Source organism: Pyxicephalus adspersus, chromosome 5, assembly GCF_032062135.1.
Source record: "Pyxicephalus adspersus chromosome 5, UCB_Pads_2.0, whole genome shotgun sequence".
Lineage (NCBI taxonomy): Eukaryota > Metazoa > Chordata > Amphibia > Anura > Pyxicephalidae > Pyxicephalus > Pyxicephalus adspersus.
In genome coordinates, this window is record NC_092862.1 from 103448199 (window position 1) to 103466128 (window position 17930).

Sequence of the window (17930 nt, forward strand, 5' to 3'; positions counted from 1 at the left end):
GGAGCAGCCTCCCGGAATGGGTTACGTAGGTATTCTAGGAGGCTCTCATTCAGTCTTGATCTCCGCAATGATTAAAGCAAAAGTAAACCCAAAACAAAAAAATCACACTTAGAGCAGTCTATCAGTCGGGAGGTTTCTTCCATCGGATTCAACGTCATCCCTGTACTGCGCATGCAGGTGATCGGCAATTTTTTTCTCTATCGACAAAAGGGCTCCTTCGTGCTCGGGCATGCGCAGAAGGACCAGCCAAGAGCCTCCCGGGATGCGTGACATAGGTATCCCAGGAGGCTCTGCGGTCCTATTAATTCTTGTATTCCCAGGCGTTCAAGAAATAAAGGGGCGGTGCTGCACCATTTCTTTTTTAACAGAGGTTGTTAAAACAGGGTTGTGTACCCTTTTATGAAAAAATTAAAAATTCTGATTTTAGGTACACTTTAAGACAGAAAGGGGAGGGACTTCACTATTTTTTAGAAGGTGTTGCAGAAAAAAAAAGAATATTATTTACTTTATATAAAAGGGTTGGCTGCTCTTTTATGTAAAGTAAAAACTTTGAGTTTAGTTGAGCTTTAAAGATGAGAGGAAATAAGTGTGCAAGCACATATGATCTAGGTATTCTATCCACTACTTTGATTCTAGGCAATATTTGTTTTTAACCTGATTGCCTTGTACAATTTAGTTTTTCTTGTTGGGGGGGGGGGCTTTGTTCGTGCTAGCATCCCTCTTCTCAAAAGTACATACTCGTCTTTTCTTTGCTTGCCATTTAGTTCAGTCCTTTAGAAGCCCTGTGTGAAGCTTAGACTTAGTATAAGCCAGTAGTAACACAAGACTGAGGATTCTCTTTCCATCCATATGTGACAGCCACTTACCAGCACTAGTGTTGTCATCTGACATATAAGAGTGAATCACATACTTGTCCATACACAGAAATTCCAGCTATTTTCTTTGCAGGATGAACAATTCAATGGGAGGCTAAAAGAAAGAAGAGTATGTATGGTGAATGGAGAAAGCATTTAAAGAGGAATTAAACCCAAAACTACCCAAAACTCACACTTACCTTCAATCCTGAAGAGAAGTCGATCAGTCGGAAGGTTTCTTCCATCGGGTCCAGTGTCATCCCGGTATCCGTCTTCATGCTGGCGCACCAGGTGCCGCCATCTTCTCCTCTTTTTCCTGGTTATTCTTCCTACGTCGCCCGACGCAGCCGCGAGATCGGGTGACGTAGATTGGGAATACAACTTGAAAGCCTTACTGCGCATGCAGGAGATCAGCATTTTTTTTTCCCTTTTGATAAAAGGGCTCCTTATGCGCATGCCTGAGATGCTCGGGCATGCCGAGAAGGAGCAGCCAAGAGCCTCCTGGGATGCGTCATGTAGGTATCCCTAGAGGCTTCCATTCATTCTCATTACATGCTGCACCCTTTTTTTTTTTTTTTTTTTAAAAAGGTGTTGCACTTAAAAAAATCACTAACAGAGTTTTTACTTTAAATAAAAGGGTCGTTTACTCTTTTATGTAAAGTAAAAATTAGGTATGCTTTAAGTAATCCTGTTTCTCTGCCCTGCATGTTCAAAGCACAGGTTTGCATTAATCATAGTTCAGCGCTAATAGATATTTTAAGAACTGGTACTTGGGCTTGCATTGTATCAAGACTTGCTATGTTATTATGGTTCTCGTGTTCTTTTTACATTTTTTGCATCTTATAATAAAATGAAACATACACCAATAGCAAAGAATGTGTAGCAGCCATTACTAAAACCTCATTCTTGTTGTAAAAGCCCTTTCATGGTCTTTTTTTTATACCACAAAATAAGATACAATCTAGAAAGAATACTTGACCATTACTTTTGTAAGGTTGTGATGCAGTCTAGTGTTTTACTATTGTCCTTTTTACAGCCCTCACCTCACAGTGTGCATGGGATTTACTGCAGTCCAGCAGACGGTAACCCTATATTATTGACTGCAGGATCTGACATGAAAATTAGGTAAGCATTAACCGATATGAATTAAGGTAAGTGAAAGTTCAGCTTAGGTTTATTCAGAAAAGCTAGTTTAGGTGCCCTAATAATAATATTGGTTGGATGTTATGTTGGTTGAATGATAAGACCGCTTAAATAGTCAATAAACAAACATGCCTTTATCCGCAAGCGGTACTTGCCTATCCTTTTCATTAGATCATTCAATATGAAAAGTTTACCTATATACGGTCTATCATCATTTCACACTGCCCAGGCCAGCAAATTTCTGCAGAGCATTAAGGCTGCGCATATACTGGGTATTGCTTAAGAGAATACTAATCTATACACCCATACAACCCATACACCATTTAGTGGATTTGCCCATTATGGCCGTGTGGAAAGAAAATCAAAGCTTCAGGGTACATACACACGTTAGAAAAAAGATGAATGAACAAGCACTGTACATACTGTGCCATTCTGCTATATGGAGAGGGGAGGAGGGAGAACGAGCAATCGCACCCCGCTGCGATCTCTCCCTTTTACTTGTATTGCAGTCGTTCATCGTTCATGGATGTCGGACGAGTGCTGTACACACGTCAAATTCTCATATCACACTAGCCCTAAAGCGATATTCGGACGAGAATCATCTGACGTGTGTATGTAGCCTTAGGGATAATAACACTTTTTGACCATGGCCAGGCTGCGGCAAGTACTGCTTGTGTAAATCTAAAGTGTGTAATTGTGGTAATGATTTTCTTAGCAGGAAACCATCATATTATACTTACCTTTTAATGAGTACAGTTGGACTTAAAGATCATTTAAAATGCAGAACTAAAAGCTCTAAATGCTTATCATAACTGAAGATGGCTCATTAAACAAATTACAGGCACATGATTAGATACAGTGAAGATAATTTACTAAAAAAAAGCTGGGAACGTTCATGCAATAAATTATGTGAACATTCACTTCAATTAGCCAACTATTTTAAAAACTAAATTCTTTATACTTTTTCCAGCACATGATTGGATAAATAAAATATTTACATAATTTATTGCTTGAACATTTTCAGCTTCTTTATGAAATCGGCCTCTGGATGTGTAAGCTTTCTAAATTAGCCATTAGCCATTTAAGGCAGTAGCTGATGTGGAGAAAATGTGTTGGCTAGCTCTAATGGCAGCAGCCCATGAGGGACCACCTTGTATGTTTTAAGGTAGGATCAAAGCCCCAGCTTTATAAGCTTAATTTTGGCAGTGATCACATACATCTAGTTTGAATGCATAGTTATACAATGTTGTGTCAGCTGTCAAGCATTCTGAGTGAGTATTCTTTTACAGTTTTTCATAATACCTATTTGCATTTTATTTCTTAGATTTTGGAATCTTGCCTGTCCAAAAAGATCATACATAATTGCAGGAAGCACCAATAATCTGCCACCTGTATCTTACTTCAGCAAAATAATTGAGGGCACGGAAGTTGTTCAGGTAATAGTCTCATTAAAATACAAAACTGAAGTTTTGTTTCCCTTCTTTAAATGTTTTAAACTCCAGTCCAAGACAGAAGCCAAAGGAGGGTGTATGTGAGGTTTGTAGGTGTATATGTGGGGTAAATCAACCAATCACATTACTGCTGGAATTATTCCATTGGAGGTAAGTAGGTAGAACAGTTAACAGAGTTAACTACAGTTTCTCATGGGTAACAGTCTTGTTTTTATTTGTTATTATTATAAATGGCCCCCATCAAGAATGGCTGCCTACTATGGGCTAGTAGATATTTAGAGGTTTCCACAGTCTGCTCAACAACTTTTCCAAAATTGTAATTGCAGCCAACTAACATTTTATTTTTTAGTTTTGGAATTTGTGTGAAAGGTTAGAAGCCTTTTTAATTGACTGTGTCTTTATTGGAGACTTCTACCCTCAGTTATTGTTCTATTAACTGCAAGAAGTGTGACTAATTTCTTTAGGACACATTTGACAGTAAATACTATCTAGTAAAGCAGTTTTGTCTGTGTTTAGTACTCCCACTAACATTTAAAAATTTAAGTTAAAGTGAAGGAATTTCCAATAAGAAGAACAAAAAAACTCACTTTAGACCCCAGTCACTGGTGTACAATACACAAGAGATTGGTGTATATAGCTACCCAATAGTTACTCAGTAATAGTTAATCAGTTTTCAAGGCTTTCTGTTTATAGAATATACAAATCAAATTTGTGTGTTTAATATGTCAAAAAAGTGAAAAAGTTTATGTCTTCAGTAGTTTGTACACTTGGAGAACATTGGCAATGTTCAACTTTTGCCTGTCATTAAAATATTCCCCAATTGTTCATCCATTTTTGGCTTTAGAGGTTTCATACTGTGTGATCTTTAATTTATGGAATAATAGTGACACAATCAGTGTTGAAGCCATTGTTTTTACTGGGATAGGAGTGAAATAATAAAGAGAATGGCGGTCCTCAAAGAATTCTAGTCTACTCTGATTTCAATAAATGTGTTTGGTTTAGGTTCAGCAACAGCTTGAGGAAAAGGTTTATATTATGGATCAAATTCAAACACCTGCTTGAGGGGTCCAATCCCAGAACATGTCAAACACAAACATTTCTGGAAAATGTAAACAACAAGTTCGGTGCTAAACCCCTTTCTCAAACTCTCCAAACACCTTCAATGAATAGAATGGAATATCTTTCTTGTCTTGATAACCTAGTCCAGTGTTTTTCAACTTTTTTGAGCCACGGCACATTTTTTTACATTGAAAAAATCCTGCGGCACACCACAAATCAAAAATGTTACAAAATGACACTCTGTAGCTAATTCTTTTGTCTCTAAGAATGAACAAGAAAACTGTTACCTACTGCCACCCACTGACATGGAAGAGTATTACATTACTCTGCCAGTCACTACAGCACAGACACTCGACAATGGTAATTGGATAATTTCCCACGGTACACCTAAAGATCCCTCATGGCACACTAGTGTGCCGCGGCACAGTGGTTGAAAATCACTGACCTAGTCATACGTACGTACCACACTAGAGTCTGATATATTGGCCTGATATATTCAGATGCTTTGCACAATGTCTTGTCTCATAAAAATGTAGTATGAAATAGAGCACCATATTTAGTGTATCCAATGGTCTGTTACGATTTTTATTACATAGAGCATGGCAATAAATATCAGCACTTTCAGTATTACACACCTAATCGGCATGGTAAGGACTTGAAAATGTACATAATTTTAAGCTAGGGATGCTAAGAAGTAGATCTTTTGCAAAATCAAGACACTGCATAATTGTGAATTAAAGATTCAGAAACAAATACCTGCTGTTTTTATATATCCTTTTAATGGCTGCTATTGAAAATGTTTCCACAGGGGTGCAGCATTCTTCCTCTTACTGATAATATTTACTAGTTTTGTGTGAATTTAAAGATTAGCAAAATTCTCCTATCTACCCTAAATCTTATTGTTTCTTTCTATAACTTGCAGGAAATTCAAAGTAAGCACACAGTGGGGCCCAGTGAAGATGCCCCACGAAGAGGACCTGAGTCACTGCCAGCAGGACATCATGACATTATTACAGACATGGCCACCTTCCAAACCACGCAAGGCTTTATAGTAACAGCCTCTAGGGATGGCATTGTGAAAGTCTGGAAATAAAGGTTTAATGAAGCTGCAGTCTATTAAAGCACTATTAGTTACCTGTGACAACTGCTGAGTCCTGCTATGCATGGCTTAAGTTGTAGGCCTCATGAACAGGGCTGATGGTCTAGAATATCAGCCACTGATACAATAAGGCTCTGCAGTGAGCTTTCCCTATACATACTGCGCATAGTATTATTCAGAACATCTATGAGCTTTTTACAGCTTTTGGAAAATGTTCTCTCCCCCTCTTAATTACCCGTGCATTTAAAAACTGATCTCTCATTCCTGTGTGTATACATGATGTTATTGGTGGATACATGATATTTAAATAGTTTGTTAGTTTATATTTTGAATGCTTGTTTACACGAGTATGAAAGAAAGTTTGCATTTTGCACTAATGTTCTCATACTGATATTAAAAAAACTACCTGTATACACAATTTGTGTAGTGTTATTTGAGAGAATATGTGCAGAGTAAAGATCTTTGAAGTGGTAAATTTTAGGCTCCATTCATAAGGTTTACCACAAGGACCTTTATTTTAGACATGGAACTGTAATATTTTATTCATTGGACTCTGCAGAAAATAAATGCCACTTAAACAAATCCTTATCCTGGTGTATTAGCTTTTTACGTTAAAGATGAATTTTAGAGCACAGATAAAATGTTCTTTTCAGTAGGTCTCTCTCTGAACTGCTTTCAGTGATAACTTACAACTAGGGTACCGTAAAATACACCCTAAAAGTTTTTTTCTCTTGGCACCCGGAACTCCCCACTCTCTGATGCTGCAGATTCTTGGCAAGCCCTTACTGCCCATGTTGTATGAGCTCTCCAGCAGAAATGCAATATCTGTAGTAAGTCCCTAGATTAATCGTCTGTTCACGTATTGGGGATCTGGTTTACATCTATCTAAAATTAAAACTGCATAAGAAATCAATACAATTGGGCAATAAATCAGAGCAATTATTTATATTAAAAGGCTAAACCTTTAAAAAAAAACTGCAAAAAGAAAAAGTTCTTACATTTACTCTTTTGAGATAGACACTTACTATTACAGTTTAACAAAAAGGATTAGTAGCATGACAGCTATTAAGTGAATATTAATATTACATGCCTTTAAAATGATGTTGACTCCTGGTGACCACATGGATTGTGTTTCTCTAAAATATTTTGTCTTACTAGGGTTTACAGTGCTTACCACTGCTGTGTTATGGAACAGTCATTCAGTTTGAGTCAAGAGGGCGAGCATGGTGGAGGAGATGCTTCCTGGAATTTTGTTAATGTATGTGGAGTGTATCTCCTAGGCTGCTCCTTAAGCAGTTAACATTTTAATTATATTTTGTTCTTTAGTTACATATATAGATTTGTAAACTGGCAATTTGAGGTACTTGGAATCATTTTATATCTTTGTTAAAAAATGATAGAAGAGCAATGTTTATAGTTTCTCCTATACTTTGGTTAAGAGAGCAGATTTTTATGATAGAGGATGACAAGAATTAGTAGAAGAGCCACATATTAAATAGCCTTGGTAACTTTATCCACGTTTTTTTTCTAATTGTTTATCCATGTTTTGTGGACAAAATCTTGGGTTGGTGTTTATATTTTAATATAGTATAAAAGATTCTATTGTAGTGATGCAGTTCCCAAAATTGTCACATCACATTTATTTACTGTAGCAGGTCATTTAGAATTATGTTGCTTAGGTAAGTGGTGCAGAATCATATTAAAATAAACATTTTACCCCACAATCCATATAGGAAACTGAGACGTAGCTTGTATGAAGAACCCTTAATGACTAATGTTGTTTGAAAAGAGATAGATTTCCTTTCACTGAACAATAGGTAAAAGTTATATATAGAGATATACAATGTAGATAGCCAGAAATAAACCATACTTAAATTCTCAACAATAACGGAATTTTTCTAGAATACAGTATTGATGTCATATGTAACACAGTTTTTTATGTTGCCTAACCTTATAATCTATACACATTTTAAAAGATTTATAAATACATGTAATAATTATAACACAACAACGACAGATCAAATATACACTAAAAGCATTATATACATCAAATTGCACTTGAAAATGGGCCAATCAAACTCTAGCTCAGACATGGGCAAACTATGGCCCGCAGACCGTATATGGCCCAATAGGGATGTTTCTCCGGCCCTTTGGGTGTTCCGCGGCTCTGGACGGTTTCCACCCTGAGCAGGGTCGCATCAGCCAGAGCCGCGGAACACGTCCCCCAGATCTGAGCCTGAGATGGGACAGTGGGGGGGTTGTGTACAGTGACACAGCCCCCCCACTCTGCCATTGCAAGCTCAGAGCCTGCTATGGGAGAGTGGGTGGGCTGTGTCCCTGCACACAACCCCCCCACTGTCCCATTGCAGGCTCAGATCTGCGATGGGAGAGTAGGCTTGGTTATGCTATCATGATGTTATGTTCAGTGGCGTCATGAATGGCATAACCCCACCCACTCTCGGCCTGGCCCCTCTGTCAATTTTTTTTTCAGATTGTGGTCGAGTCAAAAAGTTTGCCCACCCCTGCTCTAGCTACTCGGCTATTTTCAAGAATATTGATTTCACATATGTAGAACATGTCACATGGAATATATTTCTAAATGTCACCCAATCTTACAATCTTTGCATTCTAAGCCATAATACCGGCACACAGCTACCGGCCTGCACCCCAAACCCCACACTGGGGTGTTTATATCACCTCCTCACTTGACTTATTACACCTCAGGGTATCTGAAGAGTCTGGATGACAATGTTATATAAGTCTTCTGGAATAGAAGTACTATTTATGTTTAAATTCTGACTCCTGAGCAGTTCTTTTGTGTGTGTGTGAATTCCTATTTATGTCTGCTGATATGTTGTACCTATAATGTTATCAGAATACATATTTCTTGATGTATCACCCAGTGTTTGCCCAGAATTCGCCACCCATTCCATATAATACACATCAATGTACAGTGAGGGAATGAAGTATTTGATCCCCTGCTGATTTTGTACGTTTGCCCTCTGACGAAGAAATGACCAGTCCCTCAAAAACCCAGTGCTCAAAAGTCAGAGCTTTGATGTGCATTGTATTGAGTGACATAAGTAATTGATTTCCCATCAACCAGTCTGGAGACTGGCTAGGCCACTCCAGGACCTTCGTGTGCTTCTTTTTGAGCCACTTCTTTGTTGCCTTGGCTGTGTGTTTTGGGTTATTGTCATGCTGGATTACCCATCCACGACCCATTTTCAATGCCCTGGCTGAGGGTAGGAGGTGCTCACCCAAGATTTGACAGTGCATGGCCCCATTCATTGTCCATTCGATGCGATGAAGGTGTCTTCTATCCTTAGCAGAAAAACACCCCCAAAGCATAATGTGTCCACCTCCATGTTTGACAGTGGGGGTGGTGTTCTTGGGGTAATAGGCAGTATTCCTCCTCCAAACACGGTTGAGTTGAGTTGAGTTGAGTTGATGCCAAAGAGCTCAATTTTGGTCTCATCTGACCACAACACCTTCACCCAGTTCTCCTCTATATCATTCAGATGTTCATTGGCAATGTGCTGATGGGCCTGTACATGTGCTATCTTGAGCAGGGGAACCTTGCGGGCTCTGCAAGATTTCAAGCCTTTACGGCGCATTGTGTTATTAGTTGTTTTCTTGGTGACTATGGTCCCAGCTGTCCTGAGATCATTGACAAGTTCTCCCCGTGTAGTTCTGGGCTGCTTCTTCACCGCTCATTGATCATTTCAACTCCACGAGGGGAGATCCTGTATGGAGCCCCAGACCGAGGGAGTTGACAGTTATTTTGTGTTTCTTCCATTTGGAATCTGATTGATTGATTGTTTCTGTGGATAGATGTCTTTTATACAGGTACTGTAACAAGTTTGGATTAGGAGCTATCCCTTACAGAGGGTGCTCCTAATCTAATTTGTTACCTGCATACAGTGAAGACACCTAGGAGCCTAAAATCTTGCTGGTTGATAGGGGATCAAATACTTATTCCACTCAATTCAATGCACATCACGCTCTGACTTTTCAGCACTGGGTTTTTGAGGGTTCTTTTGTTGTTATTCTGCCTTTCACGCCTATAATAAACCTACCATTACAAATATAGACTTGTTATTTCTTTGTCAGAGGGCAAATGTACAAAATCAGCATGGTGATCAAATACTTCTTTCCCTCACTGTATTTCTATTATTTTCTGTCCTTGAAGTATGTACAGGTTCTATGAGACCTCCAGCTTTTATATGAGGAAATTGGCCTCCCGGCTGCCTGTCTTAGGTTAGATGTCTGCAGTTATTGTTTTCCCTGTGTTTAACATTTGTTATGAATGCACCTCAAATGCAGGTCATCAAAATATAATTTCCATTTATTCAACTGCTTTCCACAGTCTCACATTGGGGGTCTCCCTCTACTGCAAAACCAGCTGAAAACATGATTAGTCCAAAGAGGACACTTTGCTAACACTCTTTGTATCATAAACAATTGCCCTTTTTACAGAAATTCCTTTTTATAGCATTAATTTAAATCTTTGTTTTGCCAAAGATGGTTGTATTGCATTTCTTTATGATTTCATATGACACCCAGTGGCACCAATCACAGGCTTTGCTTCCACTAAAACTGATAATAAAAATTATCTTTGTACCAACAATATATTAGACACTTACCTCTGATCACTGCTTTCTGTGCTGTATGTTACATAGTCCTGACCAAGTGTTTTATTGTTGTTGGCTGATAAAGGTACTTCACTGCAGACTGTATTACATAATGTTATAACTCAGAATATGGCGGAGGAGGGGAGTATTGGAGGACTATCCCTGGGCTGTTGTTTTACAAGTGACAGCCATTGGCTAAGCTGTCACTGGCTGCATCTGAATGTCTTTGCTTTTCTCTCCAGAAGGATAGTGACATCTTTGTTCAGGAATCATTTGAACGAGATGCCAGATCAGAGCTGTCAGAATCATGCAAATACTGGTACCCATAACCCAGTCACTTTACATGCAAAACTATGTAAAACTATCTGTTGTGGCAATGTATATGTGGCAAACATAGGACAAGGACAGTAGCAAGCTTTACTATGAGTGGGCACAAACTTAAGCTTCTCATACCCATAAAAAAGTCAAATATACAGTAGCTATGACCATTTCACGCCACAGCGAGGAAAATGCACTCAACTGTAACCACTGTGCCCTCATTATGTTCTGGACCCAGAGTTGCCACTGGTGCAGCAGGGAAAAAAAGTGCAATCACGAAGCACATATGTTCAAAATGAAAAATGAGCTATGTTCCTCACACCCCTACCAATGCACCTGATTAGCTCATTGCTACACCTGTTATCTTTGCACATACTTGTACCCAATGGGAAACACTTCTCTCCTTTCTGGAGCCACATGTGAAAGGGTGTTGGTAGGAATCAGCAGTGAGGGGAAATATCAGGTTGATTTGGGAGCATAGGTACATTTTCTGGACTTCTCAGGGAGCTTGTAAATTTACTGGAGGCATCAAAGATATTTTTATTAATAATTGTAACTATTAGTGCAATATTAATTATTACCTGGTAATTCCTTTAGATATCACTTGGGATAGATAGTACTTGAGATTTTAAAAGGACACTGGTTCTCAACAAATTTTGACATCCCCCTTAAATTTCAAAAGCAAGATTTCACTTTTTGCCTGGATTTTCTAGCCCTGTTGAGATGTTTTTCTTATCTATAATGTCTAAAATGTATTGTTGTAATGACTGTAATAAGTAGATGGACCAGGAGACAAGTGTAAAACAAATTTTGATCATTGTACAGATTTATTTCCTGATTCAACATCAATGAATTGGTGCATTTGTGTCTTATCAGACTGATGCAACATGCATTGAGGAACATTTTTTAAACCACATGCTGCTTCCAAACCATGGCCTGTATTGGGGTCTTTCCTTGCATTAAGATACTGTACGTCGTGTTTTTTTTTACAACCACCTCCCATACCCAATCAGAATATGTAAAAAAATGCAATCTGTATTCATTTTTGCTTTAATTTAAATGTCACATTGTGCTTTTCCACAGCAACAACCTGGACATAAATAATATTCACAATATATCACAACATTTGCCATTTTTATATTTATAGAAAAGTGTAAGAGTAACATTTGCACTATGAGATCAACTCATTAATCAAAATGTTTTTCAGGAATTAGATCCTAGGTGAGCGTGCTATTGGCAACAATATAAAACATTTCTTCATATAATTCCATGTAATGATGTCATGCAAATGCAAAAAAAAAAGAAATTTACATTTGTGTGTTCCCACATAAGGGGCCCATGTCTATAGTGATAATAAACAAACCAACCAAAGTATTGGCCATGTTTTAGTTCCAGATTAAACAAACCTAAAATTCTTTATACTGGCTACACACATTCAGGTGTACCTGAAATTCATATTAATTCAAAGTAAGGTGCCATCTTATTGGACTAATTGCTATTTTAGTTCCATTTTTCTCCATGAAAGTATACCAAATCATACGGAGTATTTGCAGATAATACATTTTAAAAACGTACATAGAGATGTTTGCAATCAAAACTATAAATCAGAAAACAAAACTGTTTATAAATATATTAGGAAGGTATAATTGTAGGAAGGGATATTTTACCATACACAATGGGTATCATGTAGTTAGCGTTGTTTTGAGTGAGAAAAGAACAAGTGAAAGATCTCAGGATAAGAAGTAGTAAAGATATGGCAATAGGAAGGAGAGAAAAAAAGCCAAATGGAAGTATCCAGCTAACTGGCATAAATTGTTTTGTCCACATAGTACAGTGATATCTATATTCTCTTTAAAACATCAAAAGATAAAATGTCTTTATTTTGGAAAAACTGCAGTGTGTGTGTGTAAATTCTTTCACATACGTTTATGTTCCTTTTGCTATTTTGTTGGGTAACTAATTAGAATAAGTTATTTTTACTAGGATAAAGTTTGTTTTAGAATCAGATTTATATGTCCTTCATAAAATGTACAGCTTCCAAGCTTCACTGAAAAAAAGTGTATCCTCTTCAGTTTTGCAGGGCTTTAATAAATCAGGCCCCATGTGTAAACAATATAATATTTGCACTAGCCTGGGTATGGAATGATATGTCTCAGAGTGAAAGGGGAAGATAACAATTGCAATAAACAAAAAAAACAATAAAATGTTTTTTTGTATAAAAGGCAGATAGCAAGCAAATAATCAGTTTAGTGCAAATGATTCCATTGTTTGTGTAGCCTGGTAATGGATTTTACAGTACCAATGTTTGGAATGATCTTTTATCAAGTACTATTTTTCTCCTTGTTTCTGATTGTTCAAAACTTGTTTTTCTGTTCAGATTTTAAAATACTAGATCTTGTCTTTGTGCCAGAAACTTGTACATCATATTCCTTTAATAGGAGATATTAACACACAGCACTTTTTTTTTAAATTCTTTTAATCCAGCCATACCAGCTGAACTTAGGTTTTGTTGTCTATGGCTCTTTTACATGAAATTGCAAGCACCTTTTTAAACAGATTCTTAAAATTACTATTTGTAGAGTCACATGTCTAGACCCAAAAGTATAAAAATTAAGTCACAGTTGTCAGTATAAGTCCTTGTCACAGCTATTTACCATTTCAATAACTTTTTTACATTCAGGCACATTTGTAGCCTACTTAATAGACTTTTGTATAAGGTTTTCTTCACACCAGTGGCACATGATACTGTTTCTCTTTGTCGCACAAATATAATCACATAACATGGTCAGATCTATTCTTATAAACTGAAGAGAAATGAAGTAAATTTACACTGTATACTTTAGCACTGTGCATGGTTTCCATGGAGAGCATTTTACCTTCACTTCTGAAAGGAAAGGAACAAAGTGCAAAAATGTAGTTTGGGGGTAAAAAACATTTATACAATCCTAGGATTTTTCAAATTTCTGTATTTGAAAAAATGATTTGATAGAAATATAATTTTTAAAGCTGGGGTGGATGAATATTGAACTTACTAGGCAGTCAGTGTTGTCTAGGTGCCAGAAGGCAGGTAGTGAATTAGTTCCACTGGCAACAAAAATAAATTGTATACAGCATTTGATACCCGTTAATTGCAATCTGTCTATCCCTGCTGTAAAAATCATTTCAGAATATTTTTTGGTGATATTGCAGGTAAGTTTTCTGTTCCATGATGTCCGGAGTCACGTAATACTTAAATTGGTTCAAATTTCTTTGTTACCCGTTCTGGTCAGATTCCAGTAAACCTTCACCTTTCTTCTTTCTCTGAAAACAAACAAGTTTTACCTTAGTTTATTGAGCTGTATCAAAATCATCTACATGTATATAATTACTGGATGAACAGATAATCACTCTATGTATGAATCAAGTCATACCCCCCTCCCCTCCCCTTCCCTTACCAGGCCCCCACTCCACCATTTCCCACCCCGCCGAACACCACGACACTGAATCCAAATTGTGGAAAATGGCCTAATTGGCTTTATTGTCCCAACCTTAAAGTGAAACTTTTTCATTATTATAAATATATATCATTTTTTCATACCCATAAAAAATTAAACATTAAGACATTTAAACATAAATAACCATATTAACAATAATATCAATCTCAGTAACAACAACAATTACAGTTACAATTACCATTATAAAATAAAATTCCCTGAGTTTTAACCACTACACTCTTACGTCCTTCCCAATTGCAAGCCCTCTGAGGCACCGCTTACCACCATAACATATGAGAAAGCTGCCCAACCAATATTTACGTTCCCAGCCACAACACCACTGGCTCGAGAACAAGTACACTACTCGTAGCCCCCCTTTAATGTCACCATACAGGTAGTCACCATTTAAAGTAAACCTACACCTACACCAAAGATTGCTCTCCATTTTACTACACACCCTTTTTTAGGTGCCCTCTGAGGACTCCAACTGCCCCCTCCAACAAACTAATTCTCTCCCTGCTACGACAAGGGCGGGAAGCTCTTCACTCTAACTCCTCGACTCCCCCAACTTCCTGTCTGACCCCCCTTTTAACTGTTCCTGCCCTCCGCTTTACCTCTTCCCCTTGGTCACTCCATGCCTTTTTCATAAATAATACAACATTTCTAGCAGCTTGTTATAGAGGGGTTAAAGAGCTCCAAGATCCATCATTAACAAGCAATACAATACACTGCTGTCTGAGCTAATATCATATATTATAATATAATCATATATTTTCCCACAATGCCGAATTGCCTAAGTGGCTAATAGCCACTCAGCCACCACCTATTTTGTCAGAAGTACTTATATTCAGGTACATTCGGTTACCAGAAAAATTGGATGGTTCATCACTTCCATCTTTGGCCATCCAGTTTAATGATGCGTGATGGCGCAATTCACTTTCCAACTCATCTTCGTAAGATCTAAAAAAAACACCAATATTCACAACCTGCATTATACAATTTTGATATTTTAACAATTCTTTGAAGTGAACTTGTTTTAATGAAAATTCTAACTAACCCATGTACTGTTTGGATGGTAACCGTCAGTTTCCTTACTTTTTACACTGCTCCTTACTTTTCTTACTTTTCCTATCTCTGAAAGTTTTTTTGAAAATACAGACTGTATCCTGTTCATTGCTTGTACCCTAATAGGCACATGCACCCCAGCATCCTGTATGTGATCTGGAATCAGCCACTCATACACCAATCACTGCTCTGTGGCAGGAAAGGGAAGTAAGGATGTGTGTCCCATACCCAGCATTACCACAATTTTTACAACTACCATAGTGGTAGTCACAGCGGCATACAGGAAGGTTGGTTAATGAACAACTGTGGTTGGGAACAAAATATGTAAGTAACTGCACCCCATACACACTGACGGCTCTTTAGTTTTTGTTTCTTTCTTCAGGTTCCTTTTTACAATCTGAAGTTTTTAAGGGGACGACCAGCAATATTATGTAGGAAATAAGATTTGGGGTGTCACAGTTACACTAAACATCTGCAAAATTATCTAATCTTTACCAATAATTTAATGTATTATATGCAATGGAAATAAGCGAACACACAAACTCATTAAGGCTTTAGAATTTATCAGAATCCAGTAACAGAAGTAGATGCTCAGATCATACATATATTAGTTCATGGATGTCAGTACCTACCTAATTTTGCAGGTTCTGCTACCTTAACCTTTTCCTTAACCTCTTCCCTTCCTATTATCAATTTTAGGAAAAGTTCTTTTTTAAATTTTGTTATATAAAGAACACACAAACTTTTTCCCCTGCCTAGTACAGAAAATATATACTTTTTTCTTTTTAATTTTAGTTTTTAAAACTGATAGTCTACCCTGAATGTTTTTGGGGATTATATGTCTCTGACAACACTAGTCCTTGATCTACAGACAGAAGAAGAATTTAACAGGTTTTGTATGTATTCTTTTTTCTATATTTATTATAGTTATAGTAAAAAATAAAATATTAAAATATATCTTTATATGCAGTATATATATTTTTTCGTAGATAGAAAATATTGCAGAAATAGTTGTTATTGTCATTTAAACAGAATTTTGACTACTAGATGCTTCCACACATTTTGCAGGGAGTTGTGGACTGGCGCTGGTTCAATATTTCTGGTGACATTACTGGTGTCCTTATCCACTGCCCCTTCCTTCCATCCATTATCCACTGCCTCTGCCTTACCTACAACCGTACCTACAAGCCTATAAAAACAGTTGCCTCGAAAAGCAGGCATCATAATTGGCTTCTGCTACCTTGTAATGTCTTTATTGAAAGATGGACTTTGCACTCTAAGCAAATGTTAAGGCCTACTTATTTAGTGTGGTCCTTTCCTACTATTTAATATTTTTAGGGTGAGAAGGACGATGATATAACCCTCATTTAGGTCCCACCAGAGGATGCCTGGGAAAAGGTTAGTATATTACCTAACTCCCTGTTTCTTTGTAATTTAATGCAGTATTTTTTCATTTTCATACACATGGATGTGAAGCTGCTTCAGAAACCAAAAAGCCAATAGTTCCATGGAACATGACCTTAGGGCCCGAACTTAGGAAAGTGTTGAAAACAAATATGTACAATTAGGCATCAAATACCTAATACTAAGCTAGCCTTTCTTGACCTTTTTACCATGGGCTAACTCTTGAAATAAATTTAAGTCTTAGGGAATCCTAACAATAAATCCTTTATCCACAGCTCACAAAATATTACTGAGATAGTCAGCTGGAAGAATGCCTGTTAAATTATGGGCCAGTGGAAAGAATGCCATCCCATATATAGGCAAAAATATCATTGGTGACAATTAAACCAACCTAAACTAACAAATTACTCATTGCTCAAGGAACCCCCTAACAAACTCTGGAGGAACCCTAGGGTTCCAAGAACAATGGTTTAGAAATACTGTAATAAACCAATCATTTTTACTACTTAGGCCCTGATTTATTACTGTTCTCCAAGGATGGAGAGAATACACTTTCATCAGTGAAGCTGGGTTATCCAGCAAACCTGGAATGGATCTGGTCCAGGATTGAAAACATTTGCTAACAAATAGCTAATATCTTGATTTTTAGGAAATCCATTCCAAGTTTGCTGGATTACCCAGCTTCACTGATGAAAGTGTATTCTCTCCAGCCTTGGAAAACTTTAATAAATCAGGGCCTTAGTGTTTGTTTGCCATTTCACAGGTCCTGTTTTACTTAGATTAAAGAATTATATTAAAATTACAATTCATTTAGAACATAACTAAATGAAAACTGCAATAGTATACTTACGCTAGCCTTTTTCCCCGGGTTCTGCCAATAGTAGAACATTTTGATTTCAGTTCTGGTGGTGGATATTTATTTATTGACCCTGTAGAGATAACAGTGTTAATTGCCCTGCATGGGCTAATACATCACAGTAAATGATAAGAATTTGCAAGCGAAATAATTGGTTTTGAGGACCAGAGACACAAAGCCATAAGGCTCCAATATCATGCCTGAACTTTAGGCAACCCTGTTTAGACCAAAGGTTGTCTATTTTAGTACATAGAGTATTTAAAGAGGCTAGAAAGATATATTTTCTTTCTTCTGTAAGTTAGTACATATTTTAGGAGGAGAGAGGTAGCCAACTTTGATCTTCCTGACCTCATCAGTGAAGGGTGTTGAGTCATATTTGAAAGTAAATAGTCAAAGTACAAAATAGTTTAAGTACAAAATAAACCCTGTGTGCTGATTTAAATGTAATTAACTTCAATAAATTGGATCTAATTATTATTTAAAGCTAGTAAAGCCAATGAGGAAAGAATATCCCATGTCATGTTCATAATAAGCTAGCTTTTCTTGACCTTTTTTTTTACCATGGGCTAACTCT

At 37.2% G+C, this 17930-nt stretch overlaps 2 protein-coding genes across 3 annotated transcripts in view; one reads left to right on the forward strand and one right to left on the reverse strand.

The window, feature by feature from the left end:
* PIK3R4 (phosphoinositide-3-kinase regulatory subunit 4) overlaps positions 1 to 6194 on the forward strand; it is a 37976-nt gene extending 31782 nt beyond the window's left edge. For both annotated transcript variants that reach the window (XM_072412332.1, XM_072412331.1), the window contains exons 18-20: positions 1891 to 1979; positions 3322 to 3433; positions 5430 to 6194. In XM_072412332.1, coding sequence (XP_072268433.1) covers positions 1891 to 1979; positions 3322 to 3433; positions 5430 to 5600 — 372 coding nt within the window. In that variant the 3' untranslated portion in view covers positions 5601 to 6194. The remainder of the gene's footprint in view (positions 1 to 1890; positions 1980 to 3321; positions 3434 to 5429) is intronic.
* Positions 6195 to 11366: 5172 nt separating this feature from the next.
* The window catches only part of COL6A6 (collagen type VI alpha 6 chain), a 95431-nt gene continuing 88867 nt past the window's right edge, over positions 11367 to 17930 (reverse strand). The window contains exons 38-40 of the mRNA XM_072413377.1: positions 17351 to 17429; positions 14897 to 14991; positions 11367 to 13856 (exon numbers count right to left, since the gene is read on the reverse strand). Of these exons, the coding sequence (XP_072269478.1) occupies positions 13798 to 13856; positions 14897 to 14991; positions 17351 to 17429 (233 nt within the window). The 3' untranslated portion in view covers positions 11367 to 13797. The remainder of the gene's footprint in view (positions 13857 to 14896; positions 14992 to 17350; positions 17430 to 17930) is intronic.